The sequence below is a fragment of the Penicillium oxalicum genome, chromosome IV (genome assembly GCF_001723175.1).
Source record: "Penicillium oxalicum strain HP7-1 chromosome IV, whole genome shotgun sequence".
Taxonomy (NCBI): Eukaryota; Fungi; Ascomycota; class Eurotiomycetes; order Eurotiales; family Aspergillaceae; genus Penicillium; species Penicillium oxalicum.
In genome coordinates, this window is record NC_064653.1 from 659,112 (window position 1) to 680,493 (window position 21,382).

At 52.4% G+C, this 21,382-nt stretch overlaps 9 protein-coding genes across 9 annotated transcripts; 6 read left to right on the forward strand and 3 right to left on the reverse strand.

Moving 5' to 3' along the window:
• Positions 1-1,506: 1,506 nt before the first annotated feature.
• POX_d05019 (uncharacterized protein) lies at positions 1,507-2,060 on the forward strand (the record flags this gene model as incomplete). Its single annotated transcript, XM_050113872.1, has 3 exons — positions 1,507-1,668; positions 1,735-1,796; positions 1,898-2,060. 3 exons carry the CDS (start codon positions 1,507-1,509, stop codon positions 2,058-2,060), a joined length of 387 nt encoding a protein of 128 aa, XP_049968823.1.
• Positions 2,061-2,686: 626 nt separating this feature from the next.
• Positions 2,687-3,227, reverse strand: POX_d05020 (Cyanate hydratase; the record flags this gene model as incomplete). Its single annotated transcript, XM_050113873.1, has 2 exons — positions 2,687-3,130; positions 3,207-3,227. 2 exons carry the CDS (start codon positions 3,225-3,227, stop codon positions 2,687-2,689), a joined length of 465 nt encoding a protein of 154 aa, XP_049968824.1.
• A 1,688-nt stretch (positions 3,228-4,915) lies between these two features.
• On the forward strand, positions 4,916-8,642 carry POX_d05021 (uncharacterized protein; the record flags this gene model as incomplete). Its single annotated transcript, XM_050113874.1, has 4 exons — positions 4,916-5,071; positions 5,131-5,512; positions 5,569-7,871; positions 7,956-8,642. 4 exons carry the CDS (start codon positions 4,916-4,918, stop codon positions 8,640-8,642), a joined length of 3,528 nt encoding a protein of 1,175 aa, XP_049968825.1.
• A 924-nt stretch (positions 8,643-9,566) lies between these two features.
• POX_d05022 (uncharacterized protein) lies at positions 9,567-10,370 on the forward strand (the record flags this gene model as incomplete). Its single annotated transcript, XM_050113875.1, has 3 exons — positions 9,567-9,675; positions 9,817-10,260; positions 10,339-10,370. 3 exons carry the CDS (start codon positions 9,567-9,569, stop codon positions 10,368-10,370), a joined length of 585 nt encoding a protein of 194 aa, XP_049968826.1.
• Positions 10,371-11,817: 1,447 nt separating this feature from the next.
• On the reverse strand, positions 11,818-13,880 carry POX_d05023 (uncharacterized protein; the record flags this gene model as incomplete). The annotated part of the gene is made up of 2 exons (XM_050113876.1): positions 11,818-12,900; positions 13,008-13,880. The coding sequence occupies 2 exons, from the start codon at positions 13,878-13,880 to the stop codon at positions 11,818-11,820; spliced, it is 1,956 nt and encodes a 651-aa protein (XP_049968827.1).
• A 462-nt stretch (positions 13,881-14,342) lies between these two features.
• Positions 14,343-14,501, reverse strand: POX_d05024 (uncharacterized protein; the record flags this gene model as incomplete). The annotated part of the gene is made up of 1 exon (XM_050113877.1): positions 14,343-14,501. The coding sequence occupies one exon, from the start codon at positions 14,499-14,501 to the stop codon at positions 14,343-14,345; it is 159 nt and encodes a 52-aa protein (XP_049968828.1).
• A 733-nt stretch (positions 14,502-15,234) lies between these two features.
• Positions 15,235-15,902, forward strand: POX_d05025 (uncharacterized protein; the record flags this gene model as incomplete). Its single annotated transcript, XM_050113878.1, has 4 exons — positions 15,235-15,337; positions 15,412-15,473; positions 15,529-15,594; positions 15,681-15,902. 4 exons carry the CDS (start codon positions 15,235-15,237, stop codon positions 15,900-15,902), a joined length of 453 nt encoding a protein of 150 aa, XP_049968829.1.
• Positions 15,903-16,233: 331 nt separating this feature from the next.
• Positions 16,234-16,686, forward strand: POX_d05026 (uncharacterized protein; the record flags this gene model as incomplete). Its single annotated transcript, XM_050113879.1, has 1 exon — positions 16,234-16,686. The coding sequence occupies one exon, from the start codon at positions 16,234-16,236 to the stop codon at positions 16,684-16,686; it is 453 nt and encodes a 150-aa protein (XP_049968830.1).
• A 2,045-nt stretch (positions 16,687-18,731) lies between these two features.
• Positions 18,732-20,506, forward strand: POX_d05027 (putative rhomboid protein; the record flags this gene model as incomplete). The annotated part of the gene is made up of 3 exons (XM_050113880.1): positions 18,732-19,212; positions 19,350-20,368; positions 20,444-20,506. The coding sequence occupies 3 exons, from the start codon at positions 18,732-18,734 to the stop codon at positions 20,504-20,506; spliced, it is 1,563 nt and encodes a 520-aa protein (XP_049968831.1).
• Between the last annotated feature and the right edge of the window lie 876 nt (positions 20,507-21,382).

Below are 21,382 nucleotides of genomic sequence, written 5' to 3' on the forward strand. Positions count from 1 at the left end.
CTGCTCGTTCTTTTGGCTGTCATTCCCCTTCCCCCGTTTGCTAAGAAACATATCGCTTTGGCGGCCGTTTGTCTGACCAGGTGAGGAAAATGGCACTCATTGATTTACAGATCTCTTGAAGTTTTGAATAGATGTGGTATCTATGCTCGTGTTTCGACGGATGCTTTATTCGAGTCTTGGAGTGTGGCGTAATCCCCGGTCTACGTTTTGTTACATGGACAGTACGTCTAATAATTGCACGATTAGAAAAGAATCCCGGCGACAAGGCTGTATCAGCCCTCCCAGCTGAGATGGGTCACAGCCACTGGGTCACCATGATGGAACGTGAAGCATAAAAACCTGACCGCGGAGCGAAACCTTAGAGCAATGAAGCTTGATAAAGCTTGGCGCTCTTCGGGACGCAAGCGGGAGTCGATGAGTGGCTGACGCAGTGATGCCGGTGGATTGAGGTGTCCTCTGATACAGTACAAGACTACAAGGATCGACTCGATGTACTGTTCTCATAGTAACTAACTCTCGTACATTCCTCCTCCCTCCTCGTGCCGCCAAACGGTTCCATCGCAGCCGCTTTCTCGCTCCTTGTCAACGTGTCAACCCACGCGGCAGCTTGCCAAGACATGGGCTCTGATCTTTCTCACCTTGAGTTTTCGCACGTCTTTGCCCTGATTTTGCGCTTCAAAAAATAAACCACTAGACTAAAGATAGTATTTTCAATGCGCTCGAATGTCATTGGCATCCAGAGCTGACGATAAATGGGGGGGCGCGGGACATCGTGGCGAAGCATTGCCAAGTCAAATGAAGCCCAGAAAGGCCATGCGGCTGAGTTTCTTCAGCCACTGAGATTCGTGGTCTGTATGGGTGACAGCGAGCGGTTTCTGACGCTGTTGGGCACTAGACACGATTCTACAGTATTGTAATCTGGTCTCCGTTTTGACAGCGATACGATCATGCGAACAATGAAGGACGGATCGATCTAGCGGCTCTACCGAAGTGTTGTAGAGTTGCAAGTACGAGATAGCTTTTGGAACAAAGCTTGTCCCATGGATCCAGCTGACGATATACTGGGACAACAAAGGTGTCCGCAGAACCTTTCGGTGGGGGTCAGTCGTATTTCTTTGGTACAGGAACTAAGCACCAAATTCCGAGACCTCCCTCCACTGCTGACTTCCTGAAGGAATCAAAGTACTCACCAGTCAACCTGTCTGTGGTCATGCTGGTAATTTCTGTAATGGTACTTGAACCTAAAAACAACACCACTGCTTACTCTTACTAGTACGCGGTAACCTTAGTACGCACGATGATCCGTGTAACCTTTAGTCGTTGCTCTAGTCTTCCAGGCACACGCTTCTAGGCTCTTTCCTTTTCTCTCTCTCGTCAACAAGCTGCTGCCTTCTGACATTTCTTTTTCCATCCCAGACACTATTTGAATCTCACCCACGGCCATCTATTTAAGACCATTCTACTCTCCATCACGCACGCTCACAAAAACTCATTCCAATCTTCAAAATGTTCGGAAGCGGTTTCTTCAATTGGTTTTCCAACTCTTCCGCCAAGCAGGAGCCCACCACCAATGCTGCTGCCTGGGATCTCTCCATGGCATCCGTTCAAACCCAACAGCCCACCAGCCCCGAGGCTCCCTCTACTGACCGAGTCGCGACCGAGCAGTCCGTAAGTTGAATCGCAACTTGATGTGTAATGGAATTTTCTTTTCTAAAACAACAATCCTTGTGGTAGAGCTCCCAGGAGAATGCGATGAAGCTCCGTGGCGGTGGTGCTGGCGATGTGTGCTGCGGCGTGTAAGTGACAGCCTTTTCAGTTCTCCGCGTATCTTCATCTATCCCCGGGGCCCTAGTACGAGGCAATCACCGTGTCTTTTCTACATCCTGCCATCAATCAGTCTCGGTCTTGAGATAAACCACATGTCGGCTGACCTGACAATAGCTGCACCGGCCTTCTTTGCTTCGAATGTTGCGAATGCTGCTGCTGCTGCTGACCGTGCAGCACGGCGTGATTGGTCCCCGACAAGGGACTATCTTATTGAAAGCTTCAAATTGAAGTGATCCTTTGCTCGCGGACATTCAATTCTTCGACCAGCGCTCGATATTCTTTTACACCGCCGATGATATCATCTTATGACTCAAGATCTTACTCTTTTTTTTGTGGCTCCAATGATGTGCGAGTGGTGAAGCCAGCCTGGAGAGCTGGGGAGGACGGTTTTTTTTTGGCTGCGAATTTTCTATGACTATCTATCTGTTACGCCAAACAGGTTTGCTCATCACGTTTTTTTTCTTGGCTTCTTCTTGTACACTTGACCTGAAGTAACCTGTAGATTGTGTACTTTGCGGGCAATTGCTTGATATAGGCGCGAGACTAGGTCAATGTCAAGGGGAAATAAAAGTATTGGATTTGAAGCGGAATTGTGGATCTTTGTCCGTCTCACACACGGCAGAGCAAGACATACAACTTGGTCCAGCAACACTGCGGGCCACATCTGTTCACTGGAACCATTTCGTCCTGATCTAGAATCGAGAAAAAGGCAACCTACAGTCGAGAAGAAGCGAAAGCATTAGCAACCCAAATTGCTCACCAGCATCCACTTTGTCCCAGCGGTACCCAGAACGATCATCAACCATCTAAGGGAGCTACCTGCTCCCCGAATACCAAAAATTGCTTTCCAGAAAACGACTTACCACTTTCCTCTCAACGTAATCACCGCCCAATTATTCCCATCCGCATCCGTCTCCTTCTCCACCTTGGTCGAGAAGGAAATCGCACTCATAATACCATCTCCAAACTTCTCATTCAGCACCGCCTTGTACGCATACCCATAATTCTGCACAATCTCATACAAGCGATAAATTAACGGTTCCTTGGGCGGCATCTCCACCGTTCTACCCCGGTCTGGAAATCCACCCAGCTGTCCCTCCAGTGTTTCGTGGGGGATGCCGAGTAGTTCGGAGAGTTTCTGGATGTCTTCGGGGGAGGCCTTGGCCTGGCCGTAGAAGATGGCCGCGGCGGCGACTTCGTTGCGACCAAGGTGTTGGGCGATTTGTTCAAAGGTGAGTTTTTTGGTGGCTTTGGCGCGGAAGAGGGTTGTGGAGGACTCGGGGAGGTAGGGGTGTTGGGAGGGCTGGTGGATGTGAGTTTGGAAGGACGTGGAGGCTATACCTAGCTAATCTGATGATCGAGGGGAAGGAGTGACATACATCGAGGGTTGCGAGAGACATGGTGGATAAGATTTTGATCAGGCTGATTGATGGATAGCGTGGAAATTGCGTGTGAGTAAGTGAGAGGGCTGAGGGAGATATATGGAGAGGATCAGGTTGAGATGGAGTGAGACGATGGATCACACAGGTGGGTGGTGAGGTTCAGATAAGGTCAGAAGAGGGGAACGGAGGTCCCTCGGTGGTGTCAATTGGGGAAGGGGGCCAGATTGCAGGGGTGTCTTCCTAGATCCATGTCGCTTATAACATGGCCCTCGGTCTGATGGACGCTAGTCCATTTCGTTGCTGAGGTCTTTTGGAATCCGGCTATTCTCGTTCATACTGCGTGGAGGTGGATGCAGGCGATCAAGCGGGGCAGCTGGACTCGTTGACGAGCAACGCAGGTCAATAGATATGCTATCCATGATGACGTGAGGGGGTATTTCCAGTACTTTTGTATTCTTTCGCTCGATATGTGAAGTCCCCAGCCGTCAAGGTCAGATGCGATTCTGGTCTGACGTCAAAGAGAGAACACGGGGATGTTGTCGATGAGTTGTAGGTGGTATTGCCAGCTTGAGACATTGAAATCACGCTTACTGGCCCTAATTACACCCTGTCCTGTGAGGGGAGACTTTTTGTCAAATATTTCGCGTTGAGACACATAAAGATGTCTCCATTCTCTTCTCCATATCTGCCCAATTACCATTGTAGCCAGTTTGAGAATTCTCAAGGTTCAATGGATGATAGCCGTTATCTAGGTTCAGTTTGTGGTCAGTTACGGCAATTGGGGCGCGAGGGGATGTATATATTTTACAGGAATCGAGGAACATGTGGATAACGTGCTTAGGGGTAGTAGAACCCATGGGGTAGCATGAGTGCTGTCATTAAATCAAGGAGACTCTCAGTCTACTGCAATGTATTGTCTGGCTCTATGTAGACTGTTTCCCATCCTCTACAACCAAAATCCAACTCTCTCTGTCGCCCAGTGTCGGCTGAGTGCTGACGTTGGATGATTCCCCTCACTCGAATGTTCCCCCGGTTGAGTTGTCGAGGTACCCGTGCCGGTCGCCCCACTTCTCACACGAGGAGGGATGAGGGGGAGAGGTTGTCAGAATCTACATATTCGTCGTGGTCTACCAACGTTTTGTCACTCAATGACGGTCAACTGTACATGATCTCTGATGTCTTTGAGTAGTAGTCCCCTCTCTACGCGGCTGCGATGAGATGATTGTTCATGCAGGATGAGGTGGTGCGCTACTGTACTCTGTACAGCGAACCCGCAGCGGGCTTCGGCTGTACTGCTGCCATGTCGCAACCCACGTGGATTCTCCATGACTCGCTGTGACCGGCGTTTTTCTTCTCGTTGAAACACAGCAGCAACTAGGCCCTGGCGCTGACTTTGATGTTGTGTGCTCTTGGATTCTGCTCAGGTCTCACGATGCTCAGCTTCGCGCAGCGACACCTCAGCCTCTCTCCCATTGATGAAACCTGGCCACGGGCCTAAGAATAGCGTGCGGCACCGCCACGTCCATCATCCGCTGACTCCTAAAGTGGAGTGAATGCACGGGGCTGATCAGCGGGGCATCTCCCCCCGCCCTAGGCTGCGTAATTCTACTCTTTTTTTTTATTACGAGGAGAGAAAGCCCAAGTTGATTTGTTTCCTTTCTCTCCTTTCTACCTTCCACGCTTCATCACGGCGTTCATCGATCATAATGTCGCGGAATGACGATCTAGCTTACGGTAAATACTACGAGTCGGAGCGCGGGTCCGGGGACGGCTCTCGAGGCCTCAGTGATACTTTCAAGAAGCTCAAAGACACGTACAAAAGTCACTCCAAGCCGAGTCAAGGTCAAGGTGGTGATCCGAATGTGAGTGCAGTGCCCCAAACCTCCAACGATTCCACCGCTCATGATGGAGAGCGTACCAGAACCAAAATCAAGGCCCCTACGGATACAGTCACACGCCTCCAACTCAGTCGGGGCAACAGTACTATCCCGGCTCCAACTCAAACCAGCAGACCCAGCAAGAGCGGCCACAAAAGGAGGACAAATTGTCCGGGTTCCTGGGAAAGCTCCAAGGAACAGTCACCGACATCGGGTCCGGATTGGCGACCAAGATTGGCACAGCCATCGACCCCCAGGCCTACGCTCAGTATGGATCAACCCAGCCGTCGGCCCAGCACCGCTTTGGCAGTTTCGCACCTCCTCGGGAACACAACGAAGTGAAGCCGTACGTAGACGGATGCTCGTATTTCTGGGCGGTCTCGGTGGCTCTGGAGAATGCGCGCGAGTCCATCTGGATTCTTGACTGTAAGTTCAAGGAGAAATGGGCATGTCGGTCAAAAGCTAACATCGCCGTCAAATAGGGTGGCTCTCTCCGGAACTCTACTTGAGAAGACCTCCAGCCCAAAATGAGAAATATCGACTGGACCGCATGCTCAAGGATGCGGCTGTGCGGGGCGTTCGCGTCAACGTCATCGTGTACAAAGAAGTCACTCAGGCCTTGACCTTATCGTCTCATCACACCAAACATGCCTTGGAGGACCTGCACCCAAATATCGCAGTCTTCCGTCATCCGGACCATCTGCCTGATCGTCAAGGGGTGATCTCGGGCATTGCGCAATCCTTGCAAAACCTGTCACTGACTCCGGCGGGCCTGGCGCAGATGTCCAAGGACACGCTGACAGGTCTGTATGGCATGAACGAGGATGTCATTCTGTACTGGGCACACCACGAGAAATTGTGTCTTATCGACGGACAAATTGCCTTTATGGGCGGTCTGGATCTCTGCTTCGGTCGATGGGATACCCATCAACACGCGATTTCGGATGTGCATCCATCCAATGTCAACGAGACCGTGTTCCCTGGCCAAGACTACAACAACTCCCGCGTCCTCGACTTTGAAAATGTCACTGAATGGGAGAAGAATCAGCTGGATCGGATGACCATGTCGCGTATGGGGTGGTCGGACATTTCAGTGGGCCTGCGCGGTCCCGTGGTGGAGGATCTTCGACGCCATTTCGTGGAGCGCTGGAACTTTATTTATGACTCCAAGTATCAGGTTCGTCAGAATGTTCGGTATATGCGGCTGGCACTTCATGGTCGGCCGGGTTCGTCAACGGGGAATCCGACAGGCGGTGCAGCGCAGCAGGGTCCTCATCAGCCGCCTGCTCCCAGCCAGCCGCAGTCGCAGCATGCCGCAGCCCCCCAGTGGCAGACTCAGCAGTCCCCAGCTGCTAGTCAGCATCAGCCGTCGTCGACACCCCAGTGGCAATCGCCACAGTTCACAGGCACATCGAGCCATCCTCCCCCAACTGACCAATCCGCGCCTGGCCCGGGCCAGGCGCAGCATGAATCGGCCTCTTCGTACCAGGCGTATCATCCTGCCGGCACTCAGGGTTATCAACCTAGTCAGAGCCAGTCATCGCCAAATCCTCAGCATTCATTGAGCCAGGGATCTCACCAATACAGCTACTCGGGAGATTCCTTCCCACCACCGCCGCCCGGACCGCCACCTGGCCAGTCGTCCGTGCCCTTGTCCTACCAGCCTCAGCAGTCACAAAGCCAGACACCATACTTCTCCCCGCCTCCAGGCCAGACATCGACCTCTGCTCCCCACTCTAGTCACCAACAGAGTCAGACGCCCTACTACCCCCCTCCGCCCAGCCAGGAGGCTTCGGCTTCTGGCACACGCGGATTTGACGATCATCCATATGGCGCAGACCAGAGCCGGGGCTTCGTGCCGAAACGCTTCCGGGAGGATATCACGCAATATGGCAATCAGCTTCGCGGTCAACTGGCGGGCCAGATCCACCAGTACCAGGACAAACTCACCACCACGTACGGCCGCCCCCAGTCGCAGGGACGCGGCAACATGTCCTGCCAGATTGTTCGAAGCTGCGCCAAGTGGAGCAACGGCAGTCCCGTTGAGCACTCGATTGCGGATGCATATGCTGCAATTATCAAGAACAGCGAGCATTTTGTCTACATTGAGAACCAGTTCTTCATCACTGCCACGGGTGATTCACAACGCCCCGTGAAAAACAAGATTGGCGCGGCCATTGTTGAACGAATTCTACGTGCCGCGCGTGCCGGACAAAAATACAAGATCATCGTAGTGATTCCGTCGGTGCCATGCTTTGCAGGAGACCTTCGGGATGAAGAGACACTGGGCACGCGGGCCATCATGGAGTTCCAGTACAATTCGATCAATCGGGGCGGGCACAGTATCATGGAGTTGATCGCCAAGGAAGGATTCAACCCCATGGAATACATTCGTTTCTACAACTTGCGCAACTACGATCGCATCAATCACGCCGGTCTTCTGTCTGCCATAGAGCAAGAAAGTGGTGTCCGCTATGAGGATGCTCGTCGTCAGCTTGACCAACAGACTGTTGGCGCTGCCGGCTCGGTTCCCTATTCGGGATCGGGATACGGCGGTAGTGGCACTTCGCGCAGTGCCTTTGATACTACTGCGCCCTTCCAGCAGTACCAGCAGGCGGCTCAACAGCACCTCCCAGGCGGTAAGACTACTGGATCGGGCCAGTGGGACAGTGTCAGTTCTTGCTACATGCTGAATGGAACGGATATTCGGAATGTGCCGTGGGATGGCCATCCTGACGCGGAAATCGACGCCTTTGTCAGCGAGGAGCTTTATGTTCATTCCAAGGTACGCAACCATTGCTTTCCGAACACGCTGGAGGGGGCCAGAACACAGTGGCTTTTTTTTCATCTTGTTGACTGTCTATTCTAGGTTATGATTGCGGACGACCGTGTGGTCATTTGTGGTTCAGCTAATTTGAACGATCGATCGCAACTGGGCGATCACGACTCTGAGATTGCGGTCATTATCGAGGACTTTACCCCGGTGCCGTCTAAGATGAATGGTCAGCCTTGGATGGCCAGTCGATTTGCCGCTTCATTGCGTCGCGAGCTCTTCCGCAAGCACTTGGGTCTCTTGCCTCCTCAAGACTACTCGCGTCCCGACGCAAGCTGCCAGCCCCCCGGATCCCCGGATCACTTCGATCTGGACTGCCCCGAGAGTCAAGTGGTGGCGGACCCCCTCTCCGACACGCTGCAGAGTCTCTGGAACTCGCGCGCGCATACCAACACCGAGGTCTTCCGCAAGGTTTTCCACGCCGTCCCAGATGACTCGGTGCGGAACTGGGCGACCTACAAGGAGTTCTACGAGTACTATTTCCACAAAGCGGTTCAAAGTGCCGATGGTAAGGAGGGATTCTCCCGGCCTCCGCGATTCCAATGGGGTCATGTCGTTCGAGATGACTTTGCTCCGGGGGCGGAGGGCGCCAGGCAGGTGAAGGAACTGCTCAGTCAGGTCAAGGGTACCTTGGTCGAGATGCCATTGATGTTCTTGATCGAGGAGGATATTGCGAAGGAGGGGGTGACGTTGAATGATTTGACCGAGCCGCTGTACACTTAGGAAAGGACAGCTGTGCTGGATGGAAAGAGGGGGTTTCCATGAAGATCAGTAGTAGCGAACAGTCTTAGTTTTCTGCCAACTTTACCCTAGCGTATGAAACTTTTGGCTACAGGACTCTTGTTCGCTCTCGGTAACAGAATCGATCTCTTCTACTCCATGACTTTCGCATCGGAGATCGAGGTTTGTAGGATCTGAAACGAGCTCCGATGATATGACTTGGACTTTTTTGTTGAGATGACCTGAAGACGCAGAACCCTGTCAAGTCCGCGGTTCAGGGTTCGGCATTCCACGTGGCCAAGGGACTTTCTACTCCCTTCCAACCCACCACTCTCGTCTGTTCCGCATTCAAAGTGATATTTTGCATCCAAGTACGTGCAGCCATGACCTGTCATTCGATTCAGACAGGAACGGAGGTGTGTCTTATTCATTCCCATTCATACGTTGATGGGGAACCGTAGAAAGAAAATTTCCCATCCACCACGAAGGGACTCGACCGGGGCCACGCAGGCGCGGACCTCACGCGCCTGTCAATCCGCGCTCGAGTCCATGATTCACAGATCTTTATCGAACAAACTACCGGTCAAGCCGATCAGATCCTATTGGCAGAACATGCAGTCACCAACGAATAACCCTGGCTGGCGATGGATTGTTCTCTGCAGAAACAATCGGTGGAGTCGAGACGGGGGTGGCAGGCCATCGTGGTTATTTCTTTGTTTAAAAGCCACCGTCTGACTCAGTCCACTCAACCCCAACCCCACTCTACGAAAGCGAGAACCGTGACTGTCTCTCTATCGTTGGAGCTGTTCAAGAAGGATAAATGGAAAGGGCTCCACGTTTCCCAGGAAGTCTCTTGAGATTGTTTTCGATTGATCTGATACATCTCCAAGCCACGTGGTGTAGATCGTCCTTGCAAACCTTCCACACATGACTCGGAGAGAAGAGACGGAGAGAGAACGAGACCGACATTTCTTCTCCCCAGATGACGTCCAGGCTGCAATTTTGAGTCCAGTGAATGTCTGGGTCTCGTCACCAAGTGGGTCATCTGAAGCATTGTTCCTGCAGAGAACAATATCAGATCGACAGCAAACCACCTCCAGCTGATATCGCTCTGGCTTCAACTCCCCCGAGGCAGCCACCGCCACTGTTTGATTTATCCTGACGAGAACAATGTCAGAACGACAGCGCCAAGCCCGAGAATCTTCGAATGTGTGGAGCTTCCATGACGCCTCTCTCCGTCTGGAAATGGAAACTTGCGTGTTCTATCTTCCTCATTCGACATACTGGCCTGGGCCTGTGCTTGGAGTAAGTCCGGTGTCTGAGTATCCTCATTCATTCTGTCAATTGTTCTCATTCCTGGAAGGCTGCCAGTATGCAGACAGGCAGAGTCGAGTTTCCACCTGGAAGGCTTTCGATCTATCGATCATCGTCGAATATCTTCCTGAGAGGCCTTTGAAATGTTATAAATACACCCATCTTCGCTGGCCAGAGACTCTTTTTTTTTCATCATCCGCTTCAATCTCAATCAATCATCTCATCAAGCAATCTTCTTCGCTTTTTCAAGCTTCAAACTTCCCATCTATCAAAATGGCCCCTATCCAGAACACAGTTGTTGTTAAGGGTATGCGAGCACTTCTTCCTACCTCTCCTTCTCCCAATTGAGCCCTATTGACTAACATACTATCTTCTGCTTCTATAGCTGCTCCCGGCGGTGGCTGCGTTGTCATGTAAGCTACTTACATGCAACGACCACCTCGCAACCGCCTGCTCTCGCACTACTCCAAATGGTCCAATATGATGTGATCTGCTAGACCTGCTTGGTGGTCTTCATCATCCATCATGACAATTTCGACTATCAATTTATCAATTTTGCACTTTCCAAATCCCCTTTCGACCTTGAAACCATGAGCAAGACACCTGATCAAAACGTGAAAATTCCCAAAAAAATTCCATACGCCAACCCGCTCTCTCGACCCCACGATCAATCAATCCTTTTTTTCCATTCCTCTCCTCGCGTTCTTCGTCTGGTTTTTCTCTCTCTGCTCCCTCCCAGTCCATTTCATTCGTTTCCATCGCAGCAGCGTCCCTATCACTCTGTCCTCCATTTCCGCCTCCCAGCGCGCGTACGGAGAACGGGGAGCACAGAAGACCAGACCCGTCCCTGCTTACGATCTAGTTTTCCTCATGGACATTCACGTGGGCAGGGGACCTGGAAAAACCACCTCCACAGACGAAGAGTGTGATCATCCAAATCTCTTTCCGGGGATTTCAATATTGTCTTTTGTCTTTACGAGTTTCTATTCTTGCACTGCATTCCGGTGTGAGAGAGTGCAAGCGTGCTGCCTTGAAGAATCTTTCTTTTCCCCCTGAGAATCTAGGTTCTCTGGAAGAGAACATCACCCAAAAAAAACACACAAACATCAGGTTCTTGTTTATGGTGCCATAGTTTCTTTGGAGCGGGGAAGTCGGAGAGCGTGATTTTCTTTTTTTTCTTTTCCCATTCCTGTCTCAATTTCCAGTTGAGTCTCGTTTTTCATGGAGGAGGAATGTGTGTGCGAGGGTGTGCCTGTGGTTCGCGGACAAGTCCTTGGTTACTGGATTTGATTCTTTTTCTGTTCTTTGCTCTTCTTTTTCCTCGTGTTGATCGTGAGTGGAGGATAGAAATACAATATTGATCCCCGGGCACAAATTCTTTTCTTGCGATTAGTTCTTGCAGAGGTCGAATTTCTTTTCTCAGTGGTGGCCGGCTCCATACCAGCCATTGCGACTTCTGCTTGCTGGAGCAATGGAGCACGGGAATCAAGCTTTGGAAAGGACTACTTTCCATTATGGATGATTGTATTGCACGAAGTGGAAGTGGACGTGGAGACCCTTGGAGCTTGGTGGCCAGGTTCGACAGCGTCCAACAAATTGAGTGATGGAATCGTATGCTACTGGGACAAAAATAAAAATAAATAATAAAAAAAACAAGTTGCTTCATATCTCAATGGCTCGTGTCGGTGAAGATCAAAATTCTCAAATATCCCGAGCCAGCCCAGGATACTCATCCAGCATTATACGAAAAAAAGACAAGAAGGGAGAGAGAGAAAGGAAGAGGCGGGAAAAGGAAACACCAAGGAGATATACATTCAAGATCCAATGTGTATTTGGAACGCTTTCCGCTCGTATCAAATGCTCATCATGACAGTTCAAGTCCAGCCGTTTTCTTCCGAATTTCCTCCACCGATGCCTCCTCGTCGGCGGTGTACTTCTGAAGATCGGCATCATCCGTACCAAAGTGCTCGTTGATGAGTTCCTCGATTTGATCCAAAGTGAGCCCAATCAGTCCTGCAGATCGCGTAAGCCCGGCCTGACACATATCTGTGCCAACTGCTCCCTCGATCAGACCATCTCCGCCCTTGGATGAGAGGTCATTCTCAAAAGTACGGAAGACCTGGCGAAGTGGGTTGAGAACTTGACTTCGGAAGTATTTCACCGTCTTCTCTAGTTGAAGTCGGTTGCGCAGGTCGTCAGAGGAGAGGAGAAGAAAGTACAAGTTCAATGCAGAGTGGAGAGAAGGGCCTTCGGTTTGTGTGAGGCGAGACCAGCTCACCACAAGCTTTGAAGCAGCCGTTGCGTCTTCAACGTCCACAGGCTGCATGAGAAGTGGGAAAATGGACCAGAACCACAAGGGATCATGGAAGACCGTTTCTTGTGACTCTGAAGGCTTCGTGTCTAGAAGCTCTTCTTTGAACCATGAGATGGCGCTGTCGCGGATGGAAAGGTACCGTTTGTCTTCCAAAATCCGGCGCACAATCTGGAAGCGCGTCGTGGAGGATGGGTGACTGTGGAAGATTGCCGCTGGAATCTGTCGAACGATTCCATGGCTTTGACGTGCCGTACATGCTGTCAGACTCATCAAAAATTGGGCGAACTCGGCGTCACGAGAGGGTGTGGTAATTTGAGACTGCGTGGAGTGGACGGTCAATGCGAGCAGCGAGTCTAATAGTGCATGCGGTTGTCCAAATGCAACCTCTTCCAGGTTCTCACTACTTCCGAGAAAGTTGGAAAAAATCCGCGCAAGGTCGGGAAAGACTGGCAAGGCCGGCATGGGATTAGTGGAGGTCTTGTACAAGGTGGCTCCGGCCCCACGAGCGGCCAAAAGCAGCAAAGATCCATGTCTCTCGAGATGAATGTCGTCCACTTTCTCTGGGGGCTCATCAAAGTCGAGAGGAGGGCATGGCTCTCGGGCGAGCGAGAAACGATAGAAAGCAACTCGTTGCTGTCAATTCCCAAGTCGCGTGAGAGTGACTAAGAGAACATCAAATCTCGCGTGTTAGCAGGTTGAAGCCATGGTCAGACACCGCACTTCATGATAGCCACACTCACATTAATTCGGCCCATCATCATATCCCGCTCTTTCAGTTCCTTGATAGAACCGTATGCCTCCATTTGGGACTGAGACGGTAGTCGCAGGTGAGGGTTCAGCTTTTCCTGCATGCGCACAGTCCATGCCATCCCTGGGTCCATGGGACCGGAGAAGCTCAGCAGGTACAGCTTCAGCATCTCCAGCAGACCAAATTGAACAAGCTTGCGCACCAAATTCGCCTCGGTATCTTTTGACAATGCAGGCGATTGCACCTCTGCCTCCGGATCAGGCGCAGAGGCTTGTGCAACTCGAACGACGCTTGACTCACTGGGCGCACGGGGTGGAGGAGCAGGACGCTTGTTGGGCGTCAGATCACGGAAGAATTCCAAGAGTGCCAGTGTCGTCTCGTCACAGGTCATTGTCTCGTACGCTTCCAAGGCCGCCTTGAGCGAGGTGGCCACAAATCGACTGGGCCGCTTAGCCTGTAGACGTTGGTGCAGGACTGACAGCATCGCTACCAGGCAGTTGAATTGCAGTACATGTGATGGAAGCGAGGCCTCCCCGCCCCGACTCTGATGCTGGTCATCCTCCACGTCGTCGCTATCCCCATCATCTGGCTGCAAAGTTTCCAGTGCTTCGCAGACGCGCAGGATCACCTCGCGCGGATTACCCAATCGTGCGACATCCTGCAGACATTCTGTTGAGGCAGGGAGCATGGGCAAAAGGAGCTTGACCAGGTCCCAGCCAATGTTGGTAGTGAGCTTCTCATCTTGAAGCAAATGATGCAAGAGGGGAAGACGTTCGGGCGTTAGCTGATATTCGAGGAGGGTGAGATAGGTCAGATAGTCGGTCGCTGGCGGGAGAGCCTTGACGAGTGGATCCTCCTGATCCATGGTCAGCAGCAGTCGGAGGTCGGATAGGGGGGTAGGTTGTTGCGTCTGTTGACGGGCTGCGGAGGGACCGAGAAGGTCGCGAGTCGTGGCAGTCAGTGCAGCCGGTTGCGGGGTCGAGAAGAGCAGGTGAACGCGGGTAGTGACATCACATGAAACAGACGCGGCCGAGGATGCAAGAAACTTTTAGTGCGACTAATGCAGACTAGTGCCGACTCACGCAAATTGGCGCTGCCGGCTGGAAGAACCGAAACTCATCAAGGTGGGAATGGGTCACGGCAGCAGTATGGGTCAGTGACTTCAATAGGCAGAGTATGAATTCATACACTAGTAAATCCAAGATGTTGTCGGGTGATCTGTACCAGACTAGGCTTGATCACCTCGTCTAAGTTGAAGATTGAGGGCCTAGAGCATCCAATTGAAAAATGTGGGTTACTTCCATAGATCTATCATAATTTAGGTCCATCAATCCACTTCTAAGATCGACATGAACCGCCAAGAGAACATAAACGACAAGCACAGGAGAGAAAGGATGTAGGTCTGGAGATACACCACATGAAGACCTTGTCCACGAATCGGCCAGATACCGATACTCGCGAGCGGGTTGGGCATGGGAGAATCCATACTGGATGCTGCTGTCGTAGATCAAAGTACAAGTAATGCTGTCACTAGTCTCATACTCCTGACTGAGGGAATCTAAGATGGACCAAGCAAAGTACTAAAGAATGGTACAACGGATGCATTGATCACAAGCACCTGACTCGAGGACCGCCTCGGGATCTTCAATTCCCATGGATCGCTTTATACACATACAGACACTTGTTATCGAGGTGATCCTTCTAGTGTCGATAATGATTGCAAATCACCGACCGTTCACCCGACAGTGTCCATTCCCGCCGCGAATCCACCACCTCATGACTCGCGCCGGGCCTGATGTGGAAGCCTGGGTGCCTGAATTTGATCCGATTTCTGCCTGTGGATCCGCCCTAGCGGCCTGTCGTGCCGAAGGATCCCAAGCTTTGGGTTTTTGGCGTCTTTTCGGTGTGGATCTCTCTTTCGTCATCGCCCACGCTCTGGACTTCGATCGGGTCTACGGTTCACCTCTATTCTCTTTTTTTTTCCGGGACCCAACGCACCAGACGACCCAGCCATGACGGATTCCGTGATCTAGAGTCCTGTACAGAAATTGAGTCTCCCTTGTTCAGTTTCTCACTGGAAGCGATGCTCATGGTAAGGCTATTGGATTGCCAAGCGGGGATAGACTTTGCATTCACGGGTCCAAGCTCCCAGGGGACTGCCCAACATGTACAGTCCAGCTGCTCGTCTCCAGCGAAGAGAAGATTCTCGGTAGTCAAGCATGCCCGCGGCATCTGAGCACAGCACGCGATACGGTTTATGCCGGATGTCCTCGCCCGAGTTTCTGAAATCGGGAAGAGTGGACCAGTCACTGGTTCCCTCAAGTAAGACCCACCCGATTCCGACGCGATTTTTGCACCTTCCAAGGCATGCAGCAGGGCTAAAGAGGCTAAAGAAGCTAGAGGAGTCTCAGAAAAGGCTAACTTGCCTGTCCGGCCTGAAATTGATCCCGTCGCTCGGGTACTGCGGTCCTGCGGTACTGCTCTGAGGGCAGTTCTCTTGTCTGGCCTGCCAGTTCTGGCAGCGGGTGGTTCTTGACTCGATGGGTCGTCGGGTCGTCGGATGGAACGGGATGGCGCTAGTACCGCTACGGAATCATCGATCATCGATCACCATCATCATCTTTTTCCGCCTTGCCGATGACTCCGAGCCCATCGTGGTCAACAGCTTCTTGTTGTAACGCTCCACTCGCCCCCGGGGCCAGTATATCTTTACCAAGTCCGTCTCATCTGGGCATTTTCGCCCTTTCAAATCCCTCGTCGATTCAGTCGTGCCTACTCTCCCCGTCACTCTTGTCGCGCATCCTATAGTTCGGCTCCCCAGCGCAATCCTGTCGTGTCGATCATCGTCATCTGCCCAGTAGACCTGTGCATTTCCGTCTGCATCTGATAACCCTAGCCAGCGTGCGCAAGGCGATTATTTGCTTCTCGTTGGATTTGCAACCCAAAGAAGTCCTATCCTCACTCCAAATTCCGGGGGTTTCTATTCACAGCCCCTCGAGTGAGGTCTCTTTTTCTGTCTTACTCTTCCTCTGTCTCTCGGTTTCCATCTTGTCTTGGGGTCGACCTTGACGGTCCCCGTGTTTATTTCCATACCCAACTTCCAAGGATCCGAGCTTCCTCCAGGTATAGCGCCGAGCATTCCCCCAGATTTCATCTCAACCCTTTCGACAGCACGCGATCACTTGCGTATTCGTCCCAGACTATATCATCGCTGCGCCATGCCACCCGAGATGCAATCGTTCTATACCCCCAACACGGCAGCCACGCATCTGTCGCATGCGCCCGCCGCTGTCGATGAGCTCATCGCTAAATACTCGTCAACCGCAACGCCCGCCGTGTTTGGCACCCGTCGCAGTCGCAACCCATTTCGGCGAGTGGTGGATCGCGTGAGGCTGGAGTACTACCGCTACGAAGTCACCTTTGGGATCTACGTCATGACCACCAGCGAAAAAGTTATCGCCAACACCTTTGTGCTGGTGGTTCTGTCGCTGCTCTTCTGGGCCTTCCTGATCTACTTCCCTCCCCTGCTGTTCCACAAAGTCAGTCGTCTCGCGTGGCTGTTGACCGGTCAAAGCGGCCAGGAGGTGGGTTCCGCCGCGATGGGGATTTGGGGCACTGCTGGCACTCCCATGTCTCCCGCGTCGATCGTGAAGAATACTTTACCATCATGAGGTGCTGAGCTTTGTGTTTCTCGGGACCCTTGCTCCGGTGCATCAGTCGATTTGTGGATCGGCCCCACCTCCTCGACCCTGCGACTGATAGCGGTGACTTCGACGGAGGCTGGTTTGCTCCTCCTCAGCAAATCCTGGACTTGGTAAATCCCAGGTGGTCACCAGTCTAAACTGCAGCAGCTTCGGATTCAATTTTTGTCTGTTCAGAGCGACGAGCCGTGGAAGTTTGTGTAGCTTTCTCTCTGTCCCTTTTTGGATGTTGTCTGTGTTCACTTTGGCTCTTTTTTTGCTCATTGTGGTGGCCGCCTCATTCTTTGCTAGGGGAGCCCGCGGTTTCGGGTCATTTATTGCTTTTTGATTCCCCCCATTCGGCCTACTATTCGGAGAGAGGTATCTTTTCCCTCCCCCTCTCTTCTGTTTGTTTCTTCCCCTCTGTTGCATGAGAACACACGAGCCCATTGCTTTCACCGCCCTCTGGTGATCTGGGGGATCGTGTCCTGGGCAACTTGAATGATGCGCATCGCCCCGACTTTCTCCGCCCGTCGATCTGGGAACCGGGAAATGGACTGGACGATTGACGACCTGAATACGAGCATCATGAACCGACTCGGCAATCCCTCTGAACGACACACATTGGTGGTGGGGATTGGCCAAATCGAGGGGACGACGGTGTTGGTGGAACTGTCTGTTCCCCCCCCCTTATTCTTACCCACGATAATTCCTAATGTTCAATACTTAATGGGTTCTTCACAACTATGCTTGTGCTTTGGATTTGTTGTAGAGGCTCCCAATCTTATCTCTCATGTAGGGCTGACGATCAATATCCATCATCCTTGTTCGGAAGGACAGGGGTCTTTACCATGGCTCCCATCTGGACTGGACAAGCGTCTACTAGCCTCGAGCGCCACCCGTCTTCAGGATCAACTGAAGGGGCCACTTTCGAACAAGGGTCTCGTTTGGGGGCGACCTGGCAGAGCTTCCCACATACGCGCCATTGGGGAGAAAATCAATAAAGTAAATCAATTTTCCCCCGATAGATCTTGATCACTTTCCCATTTTTGAATCACGGTGGGGCATGGGATTGGTGGCTGGAGAAGGTACTACATGTGAATAATAAATCCATTATCTGCGCGACAGCCTCTTGTCGACCGCCGCATCAGATGATTTCCATTGTGCACGAGTCTGGCACCCAAGATTGATGCCTGAAGTGGATGGTATCAACGGAGGTCGATGTGGAGGAGATGGACAAATCACTTCCTTGGCGATGTAGCATCGAGGCAGGCTACGGATAGCGCTGGTCTGCAGAGAAGATCAACGGCCTTTCTTTCCTTCTTTCCTAATGAATGTTCATTCGTTGCTGTCTGCAAACTATGAAGAATGTGGGCCGCAATCATTCCCTTGACTCTTGGGTGACTCTGCATAGTATACACACGGGTAAATCACAGTACGAGAGACATTGTGGATGGATGGAGGGACCACGACCTGCTTAGTGGATCGTCACACTACCTCCTTGTCCACCCTAGTAGTTTTGTATGATGAAGCTCACCTACCGTCAGTGCTTGTTACTTCTGTTAGGTAGCAAGGCAGTGCTCGAGTACCGTCGCCGGAGAGTGATAAGATAGCCTTTCAGGCACATTTGAGGCGGATGTGAAAGGGGTGGGACTGAAAGTTGGCTTAGTGCTCAGCCCAAAGTGCCGCGCGGCTGCGTTGATTGGAGTGACGATTGGCCCCGAAACAAAAATAGGTAACTTCCCCAGTTACACAATGTCACTGCCTGCTTCACTCCGCTCCTGTGTCAACTCCGCTCCTCCACAACGGCTCTCCTCAACGCAGTTTTTTTTTTACCCTCAGCATTGGTATTCTGTCCGACATCGCCACGGCCTCCCGCTCACATATTTTACCTCCGACTCCAGATCTGATCGGCCATTCAAGGCACGCACTCGCTTCTGCAACAACCGGGGGACACATCTGTCGAACAAATCCTACCTTCTTCCCTCAAATCCACCGAGTTCGTCCAGAGTTCCTGATCTTGCCTGGCACTCACCATGGCGGCCAACGAATACTATCACAACCCAAATACTTCACAACCACCGACCTACGACCAGCTCCCCGACGGGCAAGGGCTCAGTGGTCATCCCGCACCGGTGAACCCCAACTCCAATGCCCCTGGATATGCCTTGCCGGGTCCCAGCCACCAAGCCGACGCCTCCGCTCCTTATCACAATCGCCAGAGTCAATACTCACTACAATATGATAATGGTGTCTACGGCACCGCAGGGAGAGTTGCCGACGGCGACCACTACGCAGAGAATATCCCGCTCAAGGCACAACCCCAATACAGCAATAATCCGGAATGGATGCACCAGCAAACACACTACCCGCCGCCTTCGCCGGGTGGATTGGGGGGTCGACCACGAGTGGGGAATCAAAGAAAGCCGGGCTTCTTTCGAAAGAAGCCGGCGTGGGTGACCTGGGCGCTGACTGTGGCTCAGATTGTGGTGTTCATTGTGGAATTGGTCAAAAATGGTGAGTCCTCTCCGTGATGTGCCGCCGACAGTGATTGGGCCCGAGAGGCAGATGGCTTCCAAAAAAAACACCTCACAGTCATTCTGCCTTTCTTGGAAGGGAGCGAAGAAGGAAAGGCTAACATGCACGCGTCCTAGCTACCCTGACGGGCTCTCCGATCGAGACCAAACCCTCGTTCAACCCGATGATCGGACCCTCTCCCTATATTCAAATCTACATGGGCGCACGCTATGATCCGTGCATGAAGAACGTCCCCGGTGTCCAGAACTCGAGTCTTCCGATCATGTGGCCCTGCCCCAACAGCACCACGACAAATTCCGACTGCACCCTCTCCGACTTGTGTGGATTCGGCGGCGTTCCCAATCCTCGGGTCGGGGGCTCTATGGATGACACGCCCGCGCCCAACCAGTGGTATCGCTTCATCATTCCAATCTTCTTGCACGGTGGTTTCATTCACATTGGGTTCAACCTGTTGGTGCAGGTGACCATGGGCGCGGACATGGAGCGCATGATTGGAATGTGGCGGTTTGCTTTGACCTACTTCGCCAGCGGCATCTTTGGCTATGTCTTTGGAGGGAATTATGCGGCGCCGCTTCAGCCCAGCACGGGATGCTCTGGGGCCTTGTTCGGCATTCTGGCCCTTTTCCTGCTGGATCTGCTGTATGACTGGCCTCGGCGCGAGTCGCCCTGGGTGGAACTGATCATCATGGTGCTTGGAGTAGCCGTCTCCTTCGTGCTGGGTCTCCTTCCGGGCCTGGACAATTTCTCCCACATTGGTGGATTCATCATGGGGTTGGCCATGGGACTGTCTCTTCTCCGATCTCCCAATGCTCTTCGTGAGCGCATCGGCCTCGCGCGTCAGCCCTACGTGGCCATGAGCGGCGGGGTTGGAACGGATGCCGCCGACAAGCGCAAGACCGGCTCCGTGCTGGACTTTTTCAAAGGCAAGAATAACATGGTCACTTCCGCCACCGACGGAGACGACACCCGGGGTCCCATGAATTTCTTCAAAGGCCGAAAGCCTCTCTGGTGGGCCTGGTGGCTCGTCCGAGCGGGTGCGCTGGTCGCAGTCTTGATTGGATTCATTCTTTTGATTATTGATTTCTATAAATACCCCGCCTCCCGGTGCTCGTGGTGCTACCGGCTGAGCTGTCTGGTGAGTCGAGGCCCCTTCTTTGGTGCCATCCGCATATGACCAGCTTCACCTGCTGACTTGTTCGATTTGTCTTAGCCCGTCAATGACTGGTGTAAGCAGGATACCTTGCAGACTGTGTCGACCACCACGAACAATTGAGCAGTCCGGGGGGGGATCGTTGCACGACCAGCTTCTGCATACTTAAGTTTTACCATTGGCGTACTGAAAGCACCTTTTTGCCCTGTGTCCATGGGACCTTGTATTTGTATATACCGCGTGAAGACATCTCATTCCAATATACCCCAGCAGCCTCTCAGCCCACTTTGAGGCGCACCTTGACATTCAACGGGAGTCCATTCGTCCTTGCACCTCTCTTCCATGAAAACCCTCCGGAAACGTAGGTCCCCCTCTAGGCACTGGCTGGTGGATTGGCGAATTTGACCATGACACTGTCCGAGGTTCTGCCAGTAAGCCTGGAGTGACAAAGATTACTGTCCATGGCAACATGCCCACCATTCAACTTTGCTGAATACACCGAGGTAACACTCCTTTTCTTCAAGCTTTGTAATTAAGTTGACTCTGACAAGATGTGATCTGAAATGCGATTTTTTGTTTCTTTTCTAAATTCGTCGTTGAGGTCCCCAGAATAGTGGAATGCAAGATCCACTTGCAGCGTCTGCGTCCGCGGTACAGTCCCAGCGGTGCTCGAGCACGGCCCGGGCGTGGCTCTGCGTGGCTCTGCGTGGCTGTGTTGGGGGGTGACGCAGCCCTGAGGTGCTCGGGTTCGACGCTCCGCCTTTTGATCCTCCGCAGGCCACCGCGACTGTTCAGTCTCACCCGCGTGCTCCACCGGCCGCATTCGACCTCATCCTCTCGTACCATTGCTCTTTCAATTCCTCATTCCTCATCCGAGGCGGCCTTGTCACCCCCTCTCCACCATGCGCCAAGCAGATTGTTGATGGTCTTCCGGGATTCCTAATCGTGTGTGCTCACCTCCGATCAAACTCGCTTCTTTGGATGTGCAAGGATCGTCCT